We start from the raw sequence: 22708 nt of genomic DNA, 5'->3' as shown, positions 1-22708 counted from the left end.
TTATTCTATGTCCAAACATTTTTCAGGCATCCAGTCCATTTAAAAAAAAAAAGCAATAAGTGCACACTTTTGAAACCAAATTCCGGAAGGAAATACCAATGAAAGCTTTTAGCACAAATCTAAGAACAGGACCTATTATCATGTTACAGTAAACTATTGGTGTGGAATTTTTTAGGCAATACGTTAGACATTTCTGAAGGAAGGAAACAATTCAGGGATTGACAAGTCTGCTTTCAAGGAATTCAGGAGGATCTATCCCAAACTCTAGAAACATATTTACATAAACTTAAGCCACCCCATCCAAAAGAATTCAGTTTCACTTTTATTATTCTGTCATTTATTTTAATACAATCAAATAGACAAAACTAGTTTTTTAACACCTGAAATGAGCTTGGCTCTGTAATAAGCTTAAGAAACCTTGTGCAACGGACAGCATAAGTACAGTTAAATTAGTATACTAAATGCAGATAATGTGTTGTGTAAACCTGTATGTTACAAAATGACTAAGTTGCTCTTGAAAAGCTGTATTCACCTTTTCACAACCCGAAAGTCGTAAGTGTTACAACACTATTTCAAACCTCATGCGCACATATACTTTTAACTGAAGATGTAGGCTAAAGCCCAAGCAAGCCACTCTGGTATAGGCACATGGAAAGACAAACTCTTACTTTAATGTAGCAATTCAGTTTAAAGCAAAAGCCCTTCATCGTAAATCTACAAAATCAGCATGTTTTTTAGGCTAGGGTGACAAAGACGTTAGGAACTGCAGACAACTGAAGAGGAAGAAAAAGTTAGTTTACAATAAAGGATATAAAACCGTAAAAATTTAGAGAACTTGAAGGGGCATTATCATCAATCACAAAGGAAAACAATGTACTGTACAAAGGATTCTGTTTGTTGAATTATAGAAAGACTTAATAAATTTTAACACAATGACAAAATTGATTTCCAACAGAACTCTATAGGAACTACCCGTACTGCAAGATCATCTTTGGAGAACTTCAAAAGTATCCTTGAAAACTATTTAAAGCCACATTTTTTTAGTGAGTTAAAGTTGTAATCTGTTTCCAATGCAATTAAAAATTGCGTCATCATGATTTCTGTCATTTTTGAAACTACTTTCCAGGAATCATTTTCTCTTTACTGTTGGAATCATTAAAAATTGATGATAATACCCCTTTTTCAAACCAGTTCACAAAAGCATTTAGTTTTGCTTGCCTAGCCTTTTCTTTAACATGTATTCCATTGTTTGTTACAATCAGCTTCAACATTTTTTTTTCCTCAGGAACAAACGCATCCTCCTCAATACCTTTAGACACAGTAAAAGCAGTAAAAAGTTCCCTAAAACGGAAACAGGCTTTGCAGCTGAAGTCTGCTAAAATATAAATACTTCCTTCGATACACGTCAAGTTAAATTAATGCTTAATCTATTTTTTTCTCAGGGTTGAAAATTGGACAGGAATGTTAGCAGTAGTACCTGCTTTACAACCCATGCCCACCTAGTTTAATTAAATCCTCAAGCCTGCATGGCAGGTCCAAGAGTAAATAGAATGTGCCGCCTAGGGGTGTATGTGGGGTGGGAGAGGTGTACACAATAACTTGTGCCTGGAGTCCCACCCAACCCACCCCGGCAACACATCCTATATTTACTCTTCTACATCCTACAGAGGAAAAAAATGCTTGTGAAAAGTACATAATACAGCAAGACTGCTGTTCATTTTTGTGTCATTTTGTATTTTTTTTCACGCAATTTATATTTCGTCCCTCTGAAAGAGATAAAATTAAAGAACAGTTGAAACAGAAAGCTTTCTGATTTTCTTTTCAGACAAGTGGAATTAAATCAACAGGAAAAAAGAAAACTGTTCACAACACAATCTGCGTCAGGTAGGAATGTCGCCTTTGATCCAAATCATCAACAAGTGTGGAGAGTATCGAGTTACCAAACAAAAGTTGGGAGAGATACATGAGGGACAAAACAAATCATCGAAAAGTTCTCATAAACTGGATATTAGCACAAACTACCCATGCATAAGTTAGCCACAAAAAAAACAAGTAACTTGTTAAAAATTCTTTGGTGAAATTCATCTACAGAGGTTCCAGTTTTGCAATCTCCTTAGGTTATTAAGTTAAAAGAACCTTCAATCTATTAAAAGATTAAAAATGTTTGCCTCTGGTATGAATCATTGGTCCACTTCAGGTGACTAAGTAGACACCATTTCATAAAATGATACGGCATGATACATTGTAGATACACCATATGATTACTTAGTTTTCATCAACATAATAATTATTATAGGGTAACCTCTCATTCACTGACATTAACTGCAGTGCAAAAATGAAAATTAAAGCTAGAAAGAATTTCTCCTCAACTGAATCAAAAAATAATACAAAAAGCTCTACTGAACAATCCAATAACCCAGAGTCATTTACCAACTGTAAAAGCACAGAATCATTATTGTTGGCTTGATCCCTCGTAAGACATTAAAGATTGCAGTGCTGATTTGTGGTCATCTGTTAAATCCTTGAGATCGTTAAGAAAGGTTTTAAACCTGATTCATGTCACAAGATTAATTTAGCAATAGATTCACAATTGAGAAGTTCATTTCAGCACTATCTTGAAGCCGAGGCTTGTCGTTCCTCAATCATGCTGGTGAGTTTTCGCTGCAACACTTCTTCTGATCGTGAAATTTTAGCAGGAAGATGAGTACCGTGGTCATCCTGCAACAGTGATCTCTTACGGCTTGTCTCTCCCGTACCTTGCTTCAGCATCTGGTTGATATCCCGCAGTTTCTGCAAATGAAAAAGTGAAATAGTCATCTTTCTGTTCAGAACTTCTCTCAGGCTACCTTTAGAGCTTAAACCATGTTAAACATGGGAATTTTCTTGGATTGCAAGTTGCAAGAAATCTATCTTGTCTAACAACCCATTTGCAACCTGCAATTGTCATGTTGCAAGCTGCGAGACAAGTTGCAGTGTGAAACACCCCCTCTAAACACCTTGGAATGTTTTGTCATAACTGTTGCATTGCAAGTTGTAAGACTAGCGAGACAATCTCAGATAGTGCAGAGCACAATTGATAGCTCTGGTACAGTAGTCCCATAAGTACTCACCCCTGCTTGGTTCACTTCTGGTTTGTGTCTACCTTGGTAGTCTGCTACGGCTTTTCCCCTTTGCAGTGTGTATGTTTCAAGGTTGTATTTTCATTCAAGGTCCAAAAATTACGCACAAATTAATTACTACTGGTGTTTTACGTTGATTTTCGTTCATTTTAAATTCAATAATACGCTGAAGCAGCAAACGTGACAATTTAGCTCTTCACGCCAACTTTGTAACTTGATACTTTTGTTTTCCTCGCAAAGGCATGTAATATGAAACCCTTGTTTTCTCCAAAACATACGGAAGATGTCCTTGTTTTTTGGAGATAAATGAAAGAAAGTTAAATATCTTATGTAGTGATGAAGAAACGGAACAGAAACGATGTTGTTTTACTAAAAATGCAAATTTTTACGGATGAACAAGAACTAATTTAATTATCAGATAGTCACGAAATATCACTTTCTTTTTCTGTTGCCACCTTTGTTGTTAACAATAAAACAATTCAAAATTAACTCACAACGATATTGATGGCTGAGAAGCATTTCAACGAAAAGTATTGAAGATAAACAGCGCTACTTGGCCGATATGAATGAGTCTCCTCAAAGACTGATTAAATTAATTTGAACTTTCATTAGGTGCCACGGCGTCTGCAGCAATATTTGAGCATTTTCCTGGTTTCTTTTGTTACAAATTTACAATTTGCGGAGTATTAAAGCCACTAACTTGGGAACTTTTTGGTCTCTCTTACAGACACAATTAAGGCAAGAAATAAACAAGCCGCTAAGGAGAAACAATACATTTGAACCCTGACAAGCACACTATTGTGGATTGAAAACAGCAGATGATATTTGTTGAACCGACCTGTGTGTAATTCTAAAAGCTATGCAGCCACAGTAACGTTTCACTTTTGCAATAAAAAGGGACAATTGGTGCTACCTGAAAAATAACTGCCGTCCTTGGTCATATGACATGATATATAAAATACCGTGTGGAAAGATAGTGTATAACACTAACGATGCTAGAACGCATGCGTCTTACATGTTGAGCTCTAAGTTAAGGAAAACCACTCAACATTTGTGCGTGATTCCGTATGCAATGTGTCCTTCACCTGATATAGAAGCCACGAACGCTAACTAATCTACGCATGCGTTTAGGACAAATTAGTTTTGTTCTAAGGAGAATGGTACCACAAGGAGAGCAAGGGGTTACCTGAAACAAATATATAGCTTTGCGATGTTCAAAGCTAAGTGACGGCGATGGAATGTGTTTTATGTAGAGTACACATGTACCTTTCCCACCCTACCCCCAATAATTCCTTGCCTCTAGACTAATTAATTAATTGAAATTAATTAATTAAACAAACATTAAAGTTTACACCTTAGCGCCATAGGGCCATAGAGCCATAGCGCCATAGCGACTTAGTTCCTTAGCGGCAGGCAGCTCCCATAACCATCCCAATAGTGCACTCTGCACTAAAAAATTGTCTAACGTAACAGGGGCTGGAGGTTTTCTTAAACTTCATAGTTGACAGATTAATACTAGGATATAATCATTTACCTCTGCTGGACTTTCTTTGAAGCAATACAACAGTCGTGTTGTTGGTGTCATTGAAACTCCTGAATAGAAACAACAGAAAAAAACAATACAGTTACTTAAAGTTTTCCAGTCTATTTTTATCTTATTCTTGTGTTGAAAAATGCCAAACAAAAACCTAGGAATTGCTTGGTTTCCAGAGCTGTTACAATGCATTACAAGTACAATACAATTTCAAAAGCTATGATAACTTCATTAGTTTTAAAATCATCTTATAGTGACTAACCATTCTTGTGTGGAGAAATGTACACGGGATGTTGGGTGGAGACTTTGCGACGTGGAGAATGTGCCTGATTTTTCATCACAGGCAATGGAGAAAGTGGAGGAGAGTCCAACTACAGAAGAAAATGTCAACAATTCAACAATAAAGGTTAAATGTGTATTGTATAAACACCAATGAATTCCCCGGTAAACTTTTCCGGAAAAACTTGATATTTTCACATGTGAAAATAACACGCTGTCTTCGCACATGAAAAGATCATAGTTGCTGTGGTTACATAATAAACTGCACCTTTTACAGCAAAAGTAGTGTTGGTGATAGTATTATATGTTGAAAAGTATTTCACTCACTCTCTGTGGTAACTTGAGAAATATTTTTTAACACTCAAAGAGAAATTTGACTTCTACTAGCTTGGACCAAGGCTTTTTGTACTGGTTGTCTTGATATCTTTATCGTCACAAAATACTACTCGCAATGGGCAAATTTGTCTGAATTCACTCCTGAAACCACTGGAACATATTTTGTTTATGTCTGCTACATGTACATCTGCAGACAATTTCAATTCCCTTTTACGTCTGAAATCATGAGGCCTGATTTAACTTACAATCACCCATCAACTGAAAGATGCAGGAGTAACTACAACATATTTCTAAAAACTTGTGTACTGGTATATTATTACACAATTTCAGTACAACTTACCGCTCTGTCTCCAGCTGAGAACTTGAGAGCAAAATTTTTCACCCTTTTGATGAACACCTAACAAATGGATTCCACAGAGAATGTTAAAAACACGAATGCATGCTTTGAACATAATATTTTATTGCTTAATATTTACCTTGTTGTAGAACTCAATGAGGTCTCCTCTTTCACTGTCGATATTTGGACTGTTCTCAGTGCTGCTGGATCCAGAAGCTGAAGCACCAGTTGGAGGGGGTGTAGAAGGTACAGTGCTTGCACTCCTCACTGGGCTCGCTCTTGCACTACTGCAGCCTTGAACTGGGCTGGCTGGTCCACTACTACCAGGCTCGCTTTTGATACCTGTTGTCAAGAAACCACTTTTAGTTTCACAATTTTTTCTCAAAGTCTTAGTGAAAGGAAAGGTGAAGGGGCACATGAAACTGGAACTACAGACGAAGAGTAGTTGACAACTTCTTCACAGGGTTAGTTGAAAGGGCAACCACGGGACTGCATACAAAAATCACCTCACAGAAGGTGATGCAGCAGCAATAACAACAAAGCCAGGGACCACAGAAAAAGCTAGTGTGGTTTATCCTAGTTTCTGCAACATCCATGGGAGTTTCAATAGACCATTTTATAGTTGTCTGGTCAGTGACTTGGCCTTTGAATGGCAGCGAGGCTGGAGGTGACCTTGTTTTGATACAGACCTCATTGCTTTTGTTGCATAAATCAAGTTGTTTTAGTGCTTACTAGATGCATTTACATGACAAAAGCAGAGAGGTCTGTATCAAGCAACCTCGCTACCTTTCAAAGGACAGGTCACCGAGCAGACAACTGTAAAATGGCCTATTCTCCGAGCATGGGTTTCAGTAAGGGTCTGGTGCTTGGCCAGTCCGATTGCTCGAAGGCAGATTTTACCATGATCAATAATGTTCAGAATAAACATAACCTTAATTTAATCTAACCTCTTGCTCCACCCTCACTTCCACTGCTACCAAGTGGGACTCGTCTTCTTCCTCTGAGTAGCACACTTCTGTAAACCTTTGTGGGTAAGAGGAAAATAAGAACTCAGTGGAGCGAGTATGAAAGGAAGATGTTAAAAGGTCTATTTGTACTGTCAACATTTAAAAGAACCTTACATGGCTAACAGCCTGAGGCTGAGTGCGATAACACTTCATGATGTTCTGGAATGACAGATCAGCATTTGTAACCTATAAAATAAACAAGAAATTAATATTTTAGAGGGATGGAGGAAAATATGCTTTTATTTGTCACATCAATAACTATATGAGATAAAAACATACCGTGAAACAATGCTGGTTTAAAAATTTGTTGGACAATCAGGTATATTATGATGTAACTCAGCACATCTCTCTCAAATATCTCTCATTTTCCCTATCAGACATAACAATGGCTATCATCCTTGTCAAAAGCTAGATTTTGGGTATCAAATTTTTACTTAAACAATTTACTATAAGGTTTGTGGGCTACTTAAACTTGTCAACTGTACAATGTATAAAAAAAATATCCAGGGCACTACACACTAAAGCTTGTAAGAAAGTATTACTTAAATACATACCTTGCCCATGACATAAATTGAACACATCAATATCTGATCAATATGTCTGTCCTTCATCAACTCCGTCATGTTCATCAAGGTATGCTCAAAGCATGTCCACATCCTACAAACAAGAATGGGTATCCTTATTAGTGATCAAAATGCTATTTCTCCTTAAAATTAACTTACAAGAATGGAGCAAAAGATCACTGGGCGATGTGCAATTAAATATTCCAACCTTGTACCATGTGAAATGCATGGAGACACAGGGAGAATTTATATGTGGGCTTACTTTACACGGAGATCCTCCTGGACATCAAGTTTGGAGCAGAGATCACGGAGGCGAACACTGGATAGATGATAAAGCTGTGCATAAAAAAGAGAAAGTTTGCTACAGAAGACACAGAAAATTGACACAATTTGGAATCCTGATATTAGAGATAAGCACCTAATTTCTTGTCAATTTATCAACACAAATCATACTGGAAAGCTGATGAGAATTAAGACACTGGTTACCAATGGGAAATTTCAGTTTGGCAGTTGAAGAAGTTTACATTGAACAATATCTGCCAAAACATGCTTGGTCTGATTACAGCTTTTCTTAGCCTTACATCCAAGTTTGAGAACAAACATGCGATAGGACACCAACAATATCTGAATACAATCCTCTTGGAACTGAAATCAAGGAATGCTGATGGCTTTGAAATGTAGGTACTAATCAAAATCCTCGACTCTGCTACTGGGGTCAAGGGCAGAAACAAAATGGTGGTAAATTCCTAACCATGACGTGGTTAGAAAGTCAGGCTGCATGTCCCATTTACATCAAAACTCCATATGTTTGATACAATTTTAGAACATCTGATTTATCAGTAACTTAACATTCACATAAGCATTCACAGTGTTCCAGCATGGCAGCTACCTTTCTGAAGAACAGTGCTAAGGAGCCTGTCTTTCTTGGTTTACTTGGAGTCGGAGCCTTTGACTTGGGTGTGGTTGGTGCTGATGATGACCTGACAGGACTTGACGTCGGTGATGCCATGGTATTGCTGGGAGCCAAAACACTCCCAGCCTGAGGCGATGTGACTTGAACAGTAGTTGAGGTGTTGGGCAACACAACAGCTTGAGCAACACCATTTACAATGTAGCCACCCTGATTACCTGGTGCTGGTGTAATAATCACTGAAACCAGATAAAAAGGTTGATTCTTCTTATACTGATAACAACAACAACAACAACCATTTATTTGTACTCACAATTTATATCCAAGTAAATGTTACTTTTAATATCCAGATCAAAATGTAACTGATAACATAACTGATTTTGATCCTTTACTTTCAACATCCTAAATGAGAAAACAATGGTCATCAACACAATGTCCTTTGGTTGATGTTTCTTACACAGTCAAACCTCCACAATGGCAACCTTGGGGATGGAGGGAAGTGGCCGTTGTAGAGAAGTGGCAGTTATGGGCAGGATGTAATTTGACACCTTGTGACCATTAGTGGAGGTTCCACTGTATTAATATTTCACTAAGCAAGAAATGGTCAGGATTCAAAATATTCCCTTGCTTTTAATACTCTGAGATTATAGTCTTCAGTACGGGTGCAAAAAAACAATTTGCCCAAAATAGTTGTACATTCAAACCTCACCTTTCAGACACCTCCAATGGACACCTCCCCTGGACTAAAGAATCATGAATTTACATAATCTTTACCTCAGACTATAACACAGATATCTCCACAAAATGGATGCTACACTCTGTTCCTTTGGTGTCTGTACTAAAGAGGTTTGACTGTGGCCTCAAGTTAAAACTCTTTCCCAAATGTCCAAAAATAGTTTGTAACTGTTATTACGCTTACATGTTGGGGCGTTCCTTGCTGCAGCCTGCCTTGTTGTAGCAGAAAGAGTCACGGGTGGAGCACTCTGTGCAGAAGGAGAGCTACTGAAGAGATTACGCCTTGCACCACTGCTTGGGGTGATTGGTGAACTGAACACATCATGGGCTGATGGAGAGCTGGGCAACTGCAACACTGAAAACCAAAACAATGGTATGGTGAAATCCCTACCCCAGATCATAGTATTCAATTCAAATACAAGTTCTTGAACTACTTTAGTTCAGTTCAAAGATTAAGTATGGGCGATGGATAACTGAACAACTAGATTTGAATCATAACAACTGTCAATGTGCTAAATGATTATGGCTCTGCATTTCATTAAAATACAAAGACTACCATCTGCATTATCACCCTAAGCCCTCACCTCTTCTAGCAGCTCCCTCCTCTCCACAAATTCTTTGAACACGAGGGTGGATAATAGGCGAGGCCAGTAGGTTTTGTGTGCTGTGCGCAGCTTCTGTCTGGTAAGGGAGAGATACGTCTTCACATGATGGAACAGAACCAGCTTGTTGGATTGACGACCAAAGGGGAGAGTCATGGCTCCAAGCAAGGCACTCCAGAATCTGCTCTTCAATCTACTCCAAAAGATGCAACAAATATTGAATTCCATTTATCTTTTGGTAATTTTATAATATTGTTAAAGGAGAAATCAGCCTTATGTGGCTAATCTGAGACTTACATGATTGAGGTGTTTAACAACATCTCTTGAGAGCCCATCTTCAGCTTTTATGAAAACTTCAATAATTTTCAGGAAACAGTAGGGACTGATGTCAAAGATTTCAATCACCCATGGAAAAGTTCTAATAAAATGAGAGCAAGACAGACAAGATATTAAGCTTTGCTGCAATTATCCAGAAGTAAAAATAAAGTTGCTCTATGCTCTCTGTACAAGATCCAGTACTAACAAGATACCTACCTTTGGGAGTTGTAAGAGAAGATAATTATTTCCAAACAACAGGCCATCAAGGAAGAATGCAAGTTCTCTCGCTCCAAGAGGCTCTGCAAAAAAGAAACACAAAGTGTTTGTAAACCCATATTTATCTCTTCACAGATGTTAAATGATTAGTTGCTGAAAAGAAGCCTAACCCTTTTACTTCCCCGAAAAAAGTGAACTTACAGTTAAATCTAGGTGTCCTTGCAGCCTGTTCTGCTCTTGTAAAGTAATGCTTTCAAGAACCTGTCAATAAAACCAGAAATGTTAGCATTGTATAAGCTCCTGTTTTAAATGAAAGCGAGCTATTTGCAGAGGTTTGTTTCAAAGACACAACATAGAAAAAGAATTGCCATGTTTCAATAGCAATCAACTTTCAACTTCCACAGTTACTGTCCGTTACATGTATTATCCAATAATTCATTTTTCAGAGTCAACAAACACTAATTGCAAGAGTTAACCATACCTTGAAGTACAGAATCTCAGCAAGTTTCAGCCTCTTTGTGGCAAACTCTCTTGTGGAGCAGGGAGATTTTGGCCTGTCAGGCGATGGCTGAAAGGAAATTAGAACATATTAAGTTTCTGATCTGATGAAGAGGAGGCCAGGCCATACAATTAAGTTCAAAACCATGAAGTAGCAATCAGACATCATTCCAATATTTGCTTTAATGAATCATTATTTACCTGAACATATTCCCGGAGGAAGGTCTCGCCAAGTGTTCCAACTCGACTCTCAATGGCTTCCTGAGGATTTCTACTGCACTCACTGCAACATAAAATACAGAGTCAGCACTGGAAATAATTTTTAATGCCTAGCAAGGCTGGTTAATAAGAGATTCATTACATGACTGAAACTACAGAACACCTTTAAGAGTAATCTTGCAGGCTCGTTCGGGACAGTGCCCGGTCCAATACTTGGAGAATATTGGACCGACAATGGAGCAATCTGATTGGCTGATTTTAGTTATTGGCCTTCTGAACTAACTTGTAATGGGTGTGTTTAACAATGTACTATGGGGTAATTCTCAAAGCAGAGTTCTTTTTAAGTTTTACACAAGCCCGGAGTGGCTATAAAAGTGAAAACAAACATGGATATGTAACATGGTACATGTTTGAACCCAGGAGTATCAGCAGTTCATATAGTGTGATTGTTCGGGTGAGGGTAGTTCTGAAAAGAACAGTTGTTGGTGACTGACGTTTTGACAACCTGAGCGGAAGTCATCTTCAGGGTCAAGCCTTGACTCTGAAGATGACTTCCGCTCAGGTTGTCGAAACGTCAGTCACCAACAACAGTTCTTTTCAGAACTACCCTCACCCGGACAATCACACTATATGAACTAAACATGGAAATGGATGACTTCTGATTTTTAATATGACGTTTCAGGGCAAGCGTGGTCTACAAACAAAATCTTAATAATAATTTGCAATTGAGAACTTTCTACTTACGAGAATATTTTCAGAAGCCTATCACTTGGCCCTGCCTTCAACCCTGACAGGAGAGCCTGCAGTCTACTGACTGACTGTGTTGCTGTGGATACAGGAGTTACCCTACAACATAGAAATAAACAGTGATTGGACCAAGAACTAAGATTTAATTTTAATTAATATTATTACCTAGCAGCTGCTTGGCTAACTGTTCAGCACATGATTCAAGTGGTACTTAACTTAGATTGAAACTGATGAAAGTTAACATTCTTGAGAGAGTCTAAAAGTATATAATATTTTTTCAACATTGAATTTCTTGAAAATCACAATTATAGCAACTCATTCTGTGAAGCATCTTACTTAGGATCTTTCTCCTTCAAATATCTTCTTCCAGTCAGGGGAGTTGAGGGCGCAAGACTTCTAGTCTGTAACAACAAAAGGAAAAAAGAATGAGTCTAAACTCCAGGAAAAAAAAATTATCTTGCATGCTATCTGCTACCGTAAGTGTATGGTTTTGCATCTGTTTCAGTGTGAGGTGGGTCAATAATTTTGTCATTTTTAGCTTTAGGCATACTGACATCAGTACACATATTCAGGTATTCATTTATTTTGGTCTACAGTGGTCATAGTTTTGAGAATCATATAGCATCCTACATCCCAAATCCATGCAATAGTCCCCCTCCTGTTAGGGAATTTGGATCACTCTGTGTATAACAATTAAGAGGGGTCTAAAAGCTTAAAGCTATAACTAACTCCATCAGCAAAAACAGAAAGAAAAACATTAGAACTTACTCTTGTAAAATGTTCCTGTAAATTCCTCCTAAGCCCCATCCTAAAGAAAGAGAAAACCAATATTAGTCATTAAATCAAATACACCCTTATTTGCTGATAACAAAATCCTTCTTACATGAATAATACTGGTTTGACTACACAAGAAATCGTTTGAAAGTCAAATTATAGCTGTTCCTTCCCCTCAGACATTTGTTCTTACCTTTGCTGCTCGTCGACTTCTGCAAAAGTGTAAGACTTTGCTGGTGTGCCTATTTCCACATGGGCCTCATCATCCAGGAAGATCCTCTCATCAAAATCTCCAACTGATAGCACATACTCCTCATATTCTTTATTGACAGATTTACTGGTAGATAAAACCAAGAAAATCAACAAAAAGGTACACAAAAAAACGTCCCACTATCAGTACTTAAAATATAACGTCTAAATTGTACATGAAAGACTTTAAGAGAGAAACAGAGCTTCACACTGTAATTTGCTCGCTGCAATGATCTTACTAGATAACACTGATAACTAGCTTCTGACCACTTCTCAAATGCAAATTACTAATTCATCAAGTTTAAACAAAGGACAGTGTTTGGGTATCTGCTCTTATTTAGCATAGATTGTTATGATTTTCTCTTTTTTCCTTTGTTTTGATTAAAAAGATATATCAAATACTCAAGACAGTGTCTGACTACATTTCCAAAGACCTTGAAAGTTCTCAAAAAATACTCCACTATGCATTTTATTCGTGTTTCATGTTTACAGGTAACTTGATTAGCTGACAAAGATGCCATGAACAGCTGAGAACTTGTTTTTGTTTGAAGAGAATGGTAGATTTTTTCAAAAGACAAAATTAGTTATTTTCCACACTTCCAGATTGTCTAAGTTTGTGTCAACCCTGTCTCTTAAATGCACTCTAAGGGATATTAAGAAGTTTGTACAGTATAAAACTGATATAAATCTTAACATTAGGATGTAAATTGGGGAAGAGGGGGACAAAAGCTTGGACTGGATGGAATAAAGATACTCTTAGCCTTACCAGTTTTGTTCAAAATTTCCCTGATCCAGAATACCCGTCAGGTTTTCCTCATTCCCTTTCAGTGTCTGTTAAAAGAACATGAATTTTACTGCAACTTGCCAACTAAAGCTCTGTTCATGTCCAAGAATTCAAAGACTGAGGTTTTAAACCATTACTTCCCAGTTTGGTGTTGACGGTGAGGGTTGGGTGGGGGGTTACAGACTAAGAGAACTGCTGGTTCTGGAAAGATAGGACAGTCCTATTATCTTACTATCAAAAGAGGATAACAGTGCTGAGCACAGGTGAGTTAAGTGTCACATTGATGCTTTGTTATCATGATATATCCTCATCTTTATTAGCATTCTTCTTGGAGATAGGTTTCTGGCAAAAATACTACTTTTTGAAAAAAACATATATATAATTTAACCCAGATACAAGTAGTCTCCTCCGCAGCTGTTTTTTGGGATGTCACATAGTGCTCCCCCCAAAGAAACGGCTGCTCACAGCCGAACCACATTCTTTTCCTTTTGTGTTTGTGGTTTGTTTGCGCTCTGTTGAACAGACTAATCACATAATAGCAAAGTGTGACTGACGTAAGCTTTCATGCGAAAAGGTCTGCGGTGCGAACACGCGAGGGATTTCTGGCTTTTGTTTCATGCCGCACGTCGCCAAAAATAGGTGGTGTTCGCAGGCTACGATCATGATGGATGAAAAAAAACATAAATGAAAGCTCTAAGTACAAGTGCTTCGTGTGCTCATTGCTATGTTCAGCTAATGAGAGAATATATATTTTCTTGAAATGTCAAATTGTAAGTGTCAACCAAGGGCTAAATGCTTCTTACAGATTGTAATCAGGAGGAAAGAGCGGCATTCAGAACTCGCTGTCAACAAAGCGAGCGAAGCTACTTGATTTCCTGGTTCCTTTATTAAGTTAAAATAGATATCTTCCTTCTCGACAATAATTTTTTGAGTTGAAAGCTTCTAATAATTAGCTTGACCTTTGAAGAGTCTTCAGCTACATAGGAAGCTCATTCAAGCGTCGCTGGTATTTTGACTGGCTAATTTTGTGAAAGGAATGTTGTTGGGATGTGAGCAGCCGTTTCTTTGGGGGGAGCATTGCGTGACATCCCAAAAAACGGCTGCGGAGGAGACTAAGATACAAGAGGCACATATTAAACTAGAATAGCTATTATTCTCCTTGTCATGGCCTCTCTTTCATGGAAATAGGGGTGGGTCACGTGTGAGATACCACTGCCTATCATGACAGCCAACTTTTAGTACACAGGATGATGTAATCACTTTAAGCCTTATACCTTTTTTTCAAATAGTTGCTTTAGGAATGGCTTCCAGTGATGTTCTTTGATACCTTTAGCCTCCAACACTATTCCTGTTGGAAAGACAAATCAATACACTTAACACATGATTGATCATCGCAGTTATATAACATACTTCATATATTCCTCTGCAGTTCAAATATATGATCATCCATATGCTTGCTAGAATCAATGCATTGTTACACAAAATATCTCTACCCCTCCAATAGAAGTTTATTTTGCTGGTTACTCCCTCCCCACAGATCCCTATCTTTGAAAAAGGTTGGCTTTTAAATACCTACCGTATTTACCCGTGTACTAGTTGATCCCGTGTATAAGTCAACCCCCAATTTTTGAGGCCAAAAACTAGATTTTCTTAATTTCCAGGTAAGAATTTCTTGGAAAACTTATCTTATATTTCTTAAAATTATCTTTCAGCTACCACAGATATGTAAACAAATCACAGCAAGTTTCAACGCACAGTTTTAAAGCTTATTATGGCATGTATACGAGCGTTTTACCCAGTTTAGCAACATGTGTGCATGTGGGCTTTTCGACGATAATTTTTGTAAAATGCTCACAAAATCAAACAAGGATTTCAAACAAACCTTTTTAAGTGCAAAGAGATTAAAAGTGACTTTATAAGACAGGCAAAACACAAAAGAAGCTCATGACTTTCAGAATGACGCCATAAACAAAGTGCAAAGCGTGTGTTGGGAACTTGGTAGTCAAGTCTTGAAATCGGTCAAGTACTGGTACAGAAGTACTCACACTCGTATCCTGCCAGGTTACCAAGCAGAGAAGTTTGAAGCGCGAAAGATGTTTTCTCCGAGCGGCTTTACTACAGCTTTATTCACAGGAAAAATATTGGTTCTTTATGACAAAATTAAGCCAGTGAGTGTCTACAAGATTCGGGTTAAAATTTAACGGATAAATGTTGATGCATTTTAACCTGAAGCTCTGATATAGAGAGACAGATCACTAAGCGAACGTACGTCGTAAACTGTGCTGCCGTTTATCACATGTTTGTTAACATTGAAAGACAATTATTATGCTAATTATTTGACTGGCTCTTGGATCTCAAGTTTTGACCCATGTATAAGTCGAGGGCGAATTTTTGGACTGATTTTTAGGTCTTGAAAGGTCAACTTATACACGGGAAAATACGGTACCCTTCCCCGGTCCCTGGAATTTCCATGGACCTCCTTTTGGGGTGGGTATGGTTTTTTCCTGGAATGACATATCAAGAGCGACCACTTTGTGCTGTTTGCTCAACACTGCTACTTCCACAGTCAGCATTGCAAATCTCCCCACCTCTTTTACATGTTTTCGTTGGGAGAATTTATAATACATTACAGACTCAAGCTTGAAGAATTTAATTCTCCATACTGCTTGTGGTACAATGTTATTAAACTTTCATTTCTGAGAATTAAGTGGTGCATTAAGACAACACTTTAATAATTGTTTATGTATCCCATTGTTTGGAATTTTCACTGTTCTTTTGTCCACTATACTTGGCATTATAATCATAATATGAGGAGAAATTCAGTTTTGATCACTCTTAGGAACTTGCAGGTGATTACTGGCAATACACTAAATTGTCCTGCAGACAACAGAGCTAAAAAAAAGTGCCATCTGGTTGTCCGGGACAAGTAGATTTTCCTTCTGAGCAAGTAACTTTTCATTCTCATTTGCCCCCAGTGGACAAGGGATCAGGCAAGTCGTCTGCCAGACCTCGTGCACGATGTTGGTGTACAATTGCGTAACAAAAACGGTCTCACGCTAGATTTCTTACTATTTCTCGTCATTCTTAAAACCAGTGGTCGTAAAACTTCACAGAATTAAACTTCCATCTGTGTGCACCCCAAAAAGCAAAATTATCTGTCTGAAAGAGATTTATTAGAAGAACAAAAACGAAATTCCGAAAACAGGTTAGGCAAAAAGTGCCATTTTTCCCCCATTTTTTGACCAAACCGTAAAGTGCATTATTATAATTTTTAACTTCTTAGTGTGAACAATTCAATTCAAGAAGGTGTCTCCAAAGTGCACCTAAATTTTGCTTTAAAATGGTGGGATTCTTTCATTTGTGGTTGTATCTGTCAAAAAAATATGATTACAAAACTAGCGCGAGACCACGTTTTTAATTTAAAAACTTTGTCATTTCATCGCGCCTTTGTTCACACGTTTCGAGCACTTTTTTTTCCTTTTTTGCCTTTTGCGGGAATTTTGCATTTTGCCAATCGCACCTCCAGCATCGTGCATTTTTTGCCTTTCAGGCCCGCGCTATTTTTGCCATTTTGTTGTTTTGTTAATTTTGCCTTCTGGGTGCTTTTGCCGCTTGAGCGCTGGCAAACAAAACACCGTAATAAAGGCTGGAGTACGCGAGCTGTGCAAAGTACTGACAAAAAGCTGAAGCGAGCATTTTGTGATACTTTTAGTGATGCTATTTTCACAGGCGAATGCTCAGTTGAGATTGAACACTATCCTTGCCGATCCTTCCGCAAAGTTGGCAAACAACACCGTAATAAAGGTCAACCAAGACGTCGATGTTTTGTTTTGTTTTCTCTTCATGCGGAAACCTTTCAATCCCAGCCTAACTCGACTTGTCCATCCATTTCCTTATTTGGACATAACTTGGGCTTGTTGTAAATAACAAAATGGCCACGATGAACACGAAACGGACAAGAAGATGCAGGGAAGATGCTTGCTTAGTGCATGTAAAAAGAAATCAAAAAAGACATAAGATAATTCGTTCTGTCATTTTCTCAAGATCGCCGGGCTGGACAAAAATTGGACAAATGTGTGTTTAAAGTTATATCGTTTCCAAATCCTTGGTAAGCACTCTGATAGCCTAACTTACTAGCATGTGGTGTTCTCTTATAGTTTGCATTCTGAAAAACGCTTTTCTCCATTTCTGTGATTCAAAAGAGCTCCTTTGACAATAATTTGCAACGCTTTGCTTTGCGAAACCTGTATCTCAGTTTGCTGGACTCGGAATAAAGGCAAAATATGCAAAAGCCAAAAGGGTGCAAATTTTTTGCTGGAGCGAAAGGCAAAAGCAAAAACCACCAAAAGGAGTAACGTGCGCGATTTTGGCAAAAAGCAAAATTTGCCAAAGAGGCAAAAATGGCAAATCGCACCTACAATGGGCGCGATAAGAGTAGCGTAAAATATGGCCCGATGTGTTACACTACTTGTGAAGATTAGAATGAAGAGTGTCTGTGCAAGCGCTTTTGAGATGTAGCTAAGATGGAAGGAAACTACATGAAAATCGCTACAAGATGGTGCTCATTTGAAGAGAAAAAAATTAATAACCTGCGAATTACAACATTTCTAAAACAAATTTTCGTCCGATTTTTGCTAATTTTGATTTGTACACCAATATCGTGCGCGAGGCTGCCAATGAAATGATTAAAAGAGCAAACTAAGCTTGACCAGGGCTAGCAAAATTTGAGAGCTACTTGTCCCAAGGGCAAGCTGAAATTCAATTTTCTTTCTAACCCTAAGACAGAAAACAAAAATAAAGAGACAGCAAAGGTGAGCAAGTTCAAAAATGAATCCAGTGATGTGATTGCATGTGACTGTACCTTGATGCCTGTTGCACAGCCGTTCAACAATACATGGCACATCAGCTGGTACCCTGAAATCTCTGTTTCCAAAATCTTGAGGGAGTCCTACATGAAGGGCAAAAGCATGGATGTGAACTTCGAGTAGTTGTGATTTCTAATGTTTTGAGAAACAAATGAGCTTTGAATTTGAAAAAAATTACCTTCAAAGTTAGGATTCAATAATTCTCGCCGATTCCTAGTGAACAAGGCGTTTGAGTACAAAAGATCCAAGCAACACAACAGTAAGTGATAGGAGTTCACCAAGTCATCACTGATAGCAGGGAAATGGCCTGTTGATAAAGTGCAAGACATGTTGTTATTACTTCAAGAATAATTCCACAGCGAGTGTTTGATCGTTCACATTTGCCACTGGTAATTCCCAAAAAGAGGACTATGGGTCCTGCAATGCAATGTTTTTACTTCACGATTCAGAGGGACCACTCCCTTTAAAGAGAGGATACTTTATAAGGGGGGAGAGGTGATTGTGGTTTATCACTTCCGATACTTGACACAATTACAGCATGCAAAGAAAGTTGTGTCCAGCAATCCAGGGCTAGTGAATTCTGTTCTTTACTTGCCTGATGGGCAATAAGATTTTTTTTTTTTTGGGCGGGGGGTCTCAGTTTGGGGAGAAATTAAAATCACAGAAGTAGTGAGACAACATTATTGTTTTATTCTAATTTTAAATTAATCAATTATGCTAGAGAGAAATTTGGAGGGCTAGTGAGAGTGTTTTTTGGGTTAGTACATCACTATTACAGCTTGCTGGAAAGGGCAAGCAAAGAAAAATGATTTTCTTTGCACCACGGCAGCTAGAAATCCACAATCAAAAGGACAGGCAAATAACAGACACTTGTTCTTTGACAAAAAATGTGAGCACGATAGCAGAAAATAGCAAGACTGCCTGGGTGAAATTATCTAATGTAAACTACATATCATCTGATGGCTAAATATCTGATTTTCCTGAAGGAAGTAGATTCAATTTTGTGCACAATAGACACTTCAAAAACCAAGATGAGCACCCAAATTTCCTGTTCTGTGATGACAGTTGAAAAAGAAATAAATTTTAAAAAATTAAGTATTTGTTGAAGAAACACAGGAAGTTACCAGCTGAGCTTTTGTGTTTGGATAAGGCAGAAACACAGTTAACATGAACTTGTACGGTTTTAAAGGAACCCATCTATGTTGCCATACAAATTGAAGGCTTGAGTTAGTTTCATAGCATGGTCATAAATGTTTACAAAGACGTAGAGCAGCATTGCAAACAATCTGTGACTTAAATGCTGCTTAAAAACAAATTAACCCCATGGGGGTGCACAGTTTAGTGAAATCTTTTATGAAGTAAATGGACACCAATTGCTTCAGAAGTTACAAAAAAACACTCAGTATATTTTCATGCATGGAAAACAGAACATTTCTACAAACTTTTACAGCTGAATTAGAAGATGACATTTAACAAATCCCTGCTTAATGTAGCAAGAGGGTCAAGCTTGTAGCAACAGAATTATGTCAAAATGATCAAACGTAATGTGCCTAGCAATATGTTGCTGACAGACAGTTAGATTTTATCATGCATTCAGCCATATTAAAATTGTATGTACTGCAGGTATTTAAATTTAGTTCATTCTGCTTCAGAATATATCCTCATATTTTAACTTCCTTACATGCTTTCCAAATAAAGACAACAGGTTTCTAAGGAATGGAGCAGCTGACCCCTGTAAACGTGCCTGAACATGTTTTTGTATCTGTCAGTGCCTGTCTTTCAAACACATCTATGAGTCATTGATGGCAGATCTATTGCTCAAGCATGAGTAAGCACAAACAAAAGAAGGAACAGTTTTTCTGGTACAAGATCAGCTCGCGAGTCATGTGGGGTGATGTGGAATAATCCAATCCCCAAGCTTGCCTAGAAATTGAATAATCTTGTGCAGTGAACCAGAGAACCAATGATACAATCGAGGGCCAAAACGTTTTACACTCTCTGCCGCACTAAAATTATATGCTCCAACTTTTGTTGCTTGTGAGTAATTAAGTTCGTAAAATGCCTAAAGCAGAAATTCTTTCTGGAAACCACAAAAGCCTTTGAATAGTTGTCACGCTCTATATATTTGCCCATCATTTCAGTCGTTGAGGGATATGCTAATACTAATGTCACCCCCAACAATCAAAATATTGCAAGATTTGTGTCAAAGCAGTGTTTACCCATGGAAAAAAAAACATAGCTAATCAAAAATCCTGCAAATTTCACCCCTCAAGTAAACCATCTCCAGGTTAACAAGCTTTACTCCACCAGTGCTTGTCAACAATTCAACCGCAAAAATAGAACACAAAATGTGCGGCACATGACCGCAGTGGGTTGTAAACCTTATATTGATTTCACACCAAGTTCAAATTTCACAAGATTCTGACAACACCCCCAAAAAGCTACAAGAAAAAAACATGGAAGGATGCAACCTAAATTACGCTGTTTTATGTCCTTCAAAAGTGAAAGCACCAAACAGCAAATCTTTTGTTTCTAAGAATATATAATAGCGTTGTAAAAATACTTTTTCACCTTCGCTGGTACACGCCGGCTTTACGCTTATAGGTGCTAAAATATAACATTTCACGACCTTGGATGTTTTTCTTTCAAGTTTGTTTACGTTATAGTCTTTGCACAACGAGACTCAGGGAGGTTGTTTCGCAAGATTGATGAATCATTACAGAAAGGAACTTGGAGCGAAACTGTCCCATATGATGCAAGGCGAATTTCGCGCCAACAGGAATAAAGCGTGAGATTCGAACCTTTGTGCATCATCTCCGAAAGTTTAGTTGCAGCAAGGGAATACGTAGTTACTTTAGCTTTAAATTTTCTTTAAAATCAAGTAGGAAGTGCATTCTGGCTCTGCAAAAAACACTGACCTTTCGCCTGAATGTATAAAGTCCAACAGAAAGCGAACACATCACCAACGGAACAAGGTTGTTTTCTGTGGGGCATAAAAGAATTGAGATCGGTGAATAAGCCACGAGTTATTACTCATTTGAATATCACATGTTTACAGCTGAGATCTCAACAAAGCTGATTAAATCACAGAAAAATAACACAGTAATAAAAACTACGAAACGAACAACGCTTGAAAAATTTCAGTGCTACAGTGCGAACCCGAGTGGGCTTACATTCTGAAAAGCCAAATCGTCACGTTATTGTTTATACATCGTCGTGAGAACCACACAAGGAAATTTAGTTTTTACCTGGATTTACGACCTCTTTGAGTCTTTGTGTTTTCCTCCCGAGGATCTTTAAAGATTTCCAGAAAAATTGGCTCGTACTTCTTGAAAATAACGGTAGACACATGAAAGTTCCTTTCCAATAGCTCGATTTTCTTCCTAAAGTCTCCCGCGGCATTCGACATGTCCAACCATTTCTTCATTTTACTGAAAAACTGAATGAGGCTGCAGACAAAGGAAAATCGAAAATATTACGGGTAAGGCAGTGAGCAAAGAAACTGAAATGGTACAAGATGACAAAAAGAACGAAGAAAGCTTACCTCAATTTCGCCGCTCTCAACAACCGCGTCAATGAGACACAATTTCCTTCGACTGTTCCTGAACTGTCGACCGTTGGAACAACGCTCTTGCGGCAGGCGACGTATAAAGCACATGCCAGCCAATGTAGACTGTCTCCCTGAAAGAAAAAGTGCTTGGTAATTTTCAGCCGATCGCAAAACCAACTCGCTTACAGGCCCAGATAGGAGCATTGGTCAAAGGAATATTTACACGTAAGATTCGAAGCAAACATGTAACGAACACAGACGCACACAAACAAAAGGTACCTCTAAAGTGTAATTCGTGCTTATTTTTTGATACGAAGACCATGCTTCTTGACTAGTCTCTTCGTCCATATTAAGATCACGACAGAGATTATCAAATCGCTCCGAGCTGTTCGCCTCTTCATCGTCGCTAGAACTCGCCATTTTGATTTGTGTTCCACAACCAAACTGTAAACGCAAGCACAAAACCGAAATGGCGGGAAAATGTGACGAGCGCCAAATATAGCAAGGCGACGACTGATGTTCGCATGACGACAGCGCGTCAGCTGTCAATAACAATACGAATTGTAATGATCTCATCCTTATTTGGTAGTAATTTCCCGCCCTTTTTAAAGAGCGAACGGGCTTCAGCTGTGTGTTGTCGTTGTAAACCCTGAAGTTTTCTTCAAGAACAACTGTTGGCCTTGACATTGGATATTTTGCATCGTGTTCGCTACTCTTTGTATAAACGGAGAACTTCGATTTCTCAGAAAGTTCTTTTGTCCATACATGTCCACCTCGCCTGCCAGATGTGCGTCTTTCGAGCTCCCAAGGGGATTTCGCTAAGTAACTTTGATCTCGCACGGTCCGCACGCGCCAGAACGACACGATACGAACAGGTTTCATTTCAGGAAATGTGGTCTGCGAGCAAGCTGCCGCAGGGTACAGGAAATGCAAAATTTAAGATCTTCCTTCTGCAAATATATATTCTTTTTCTCGCCATTTACTCTGGGAAAAAAACCCTAAAGAGTGAAATACATCGTATTATATTTCAAAGCGGATCGATCTTCTTGATGTAATGATGGACGGG

The 22708-nt window shown here is 38.2% G+C and overlaps 1 protein-coding gene across 1 annotated transcript; it reads right to left on the bottom strand.

The window, feature by feature from the left end:
- Positions 1-309: 309 nt before the first annotated feature.
- On the bottom strand, positions 310-22120 carry LOC145465695 (retinoblastoma-like protein 1). The gene is made up of 29 exons (XM_081449465.1): positions 21922-22120; positions 21637-21773; positions 21341-21541; positions 21011-21075; positions 18271-18399; positions 18089-18175; positions 14502-14575; positions 13210-13274; positions 12388-12531; positions 12189-12228; positions 11757-11821; positions 11418-11519; positions 10656-10737; positions 10438-10524; positions 10158-10217; positions 9957-10039; positions 9720-9840; positions 9405-9615; positions 9005-9175; positions 8065-8324; positions 7438-7511; positions 7167-7269; positions 6727-6798; positions 6553-6628; positions 5745-5947; positions 5609-5665; positions 4916-5024; positions 4654-4712; positions 310-2790 (listed from the first exon to the last, which is right to left on the bottom strand). Exons 1-29 carry the CDS (start codon positions 22060-22062, stop codon positions 2611-2613), a joined length of 3258 nt encoding a protein of 1085 aa, XP_081305591.1. The 5' UTR covers positions 22063-22120; the 3' UTR covers positions 310-2610.
- Between the last annotated feature and the right edge of the window lie 588 nt (positions 22121-22708).

This window comes from Orbicella franksi, chromosome 13, assembly GCF_964199315.1.
Source record: "Orbicella franksi chromosome 13, jaOrbFran1.1, whole genome shotgun sequence".
In the NCBI taxonomy this organism is placed as follows: Eukaryota; Metazoa; Cnidaria; class Anthozoa; order Scleractinia; family Merulinidae; genus Orbicella; species Orbicella franksi.
The sequence above is the reverse complement of the archived record's forward strand: the minus strand, read 5'-3'. Positions and strand labels throughout refer to the sequence as shown.

What these genes read in the sequence shown, in the direction of transcription:
- LOC145465695 (XM_081449465.1), bottom strand. Translation starts at nt 22,062, where the DNA reads ATGGCGAGTTCTAGCGACGATGAAGAGGCGAACAGCTCGGAGCGATTT. An exon ending in TTGTTAAACACCTCAATCAT is followed by an intron (nt 9,616 to 9,719) that starts GTAAGTCTCAGA and finishes CTTTTGGAGTAG; the next exon opens with ATTGAAGAGCAGATTCTGGA. An exon ending in TAGCACTGTTCTTCAGAAAG is followed by an intron (nt 7,512 to 8,064) that starts GTAGCTGCCATG and finishes TTTTATGCACAG; the next exon opens with CTTTATCATCTATCCAGTGT.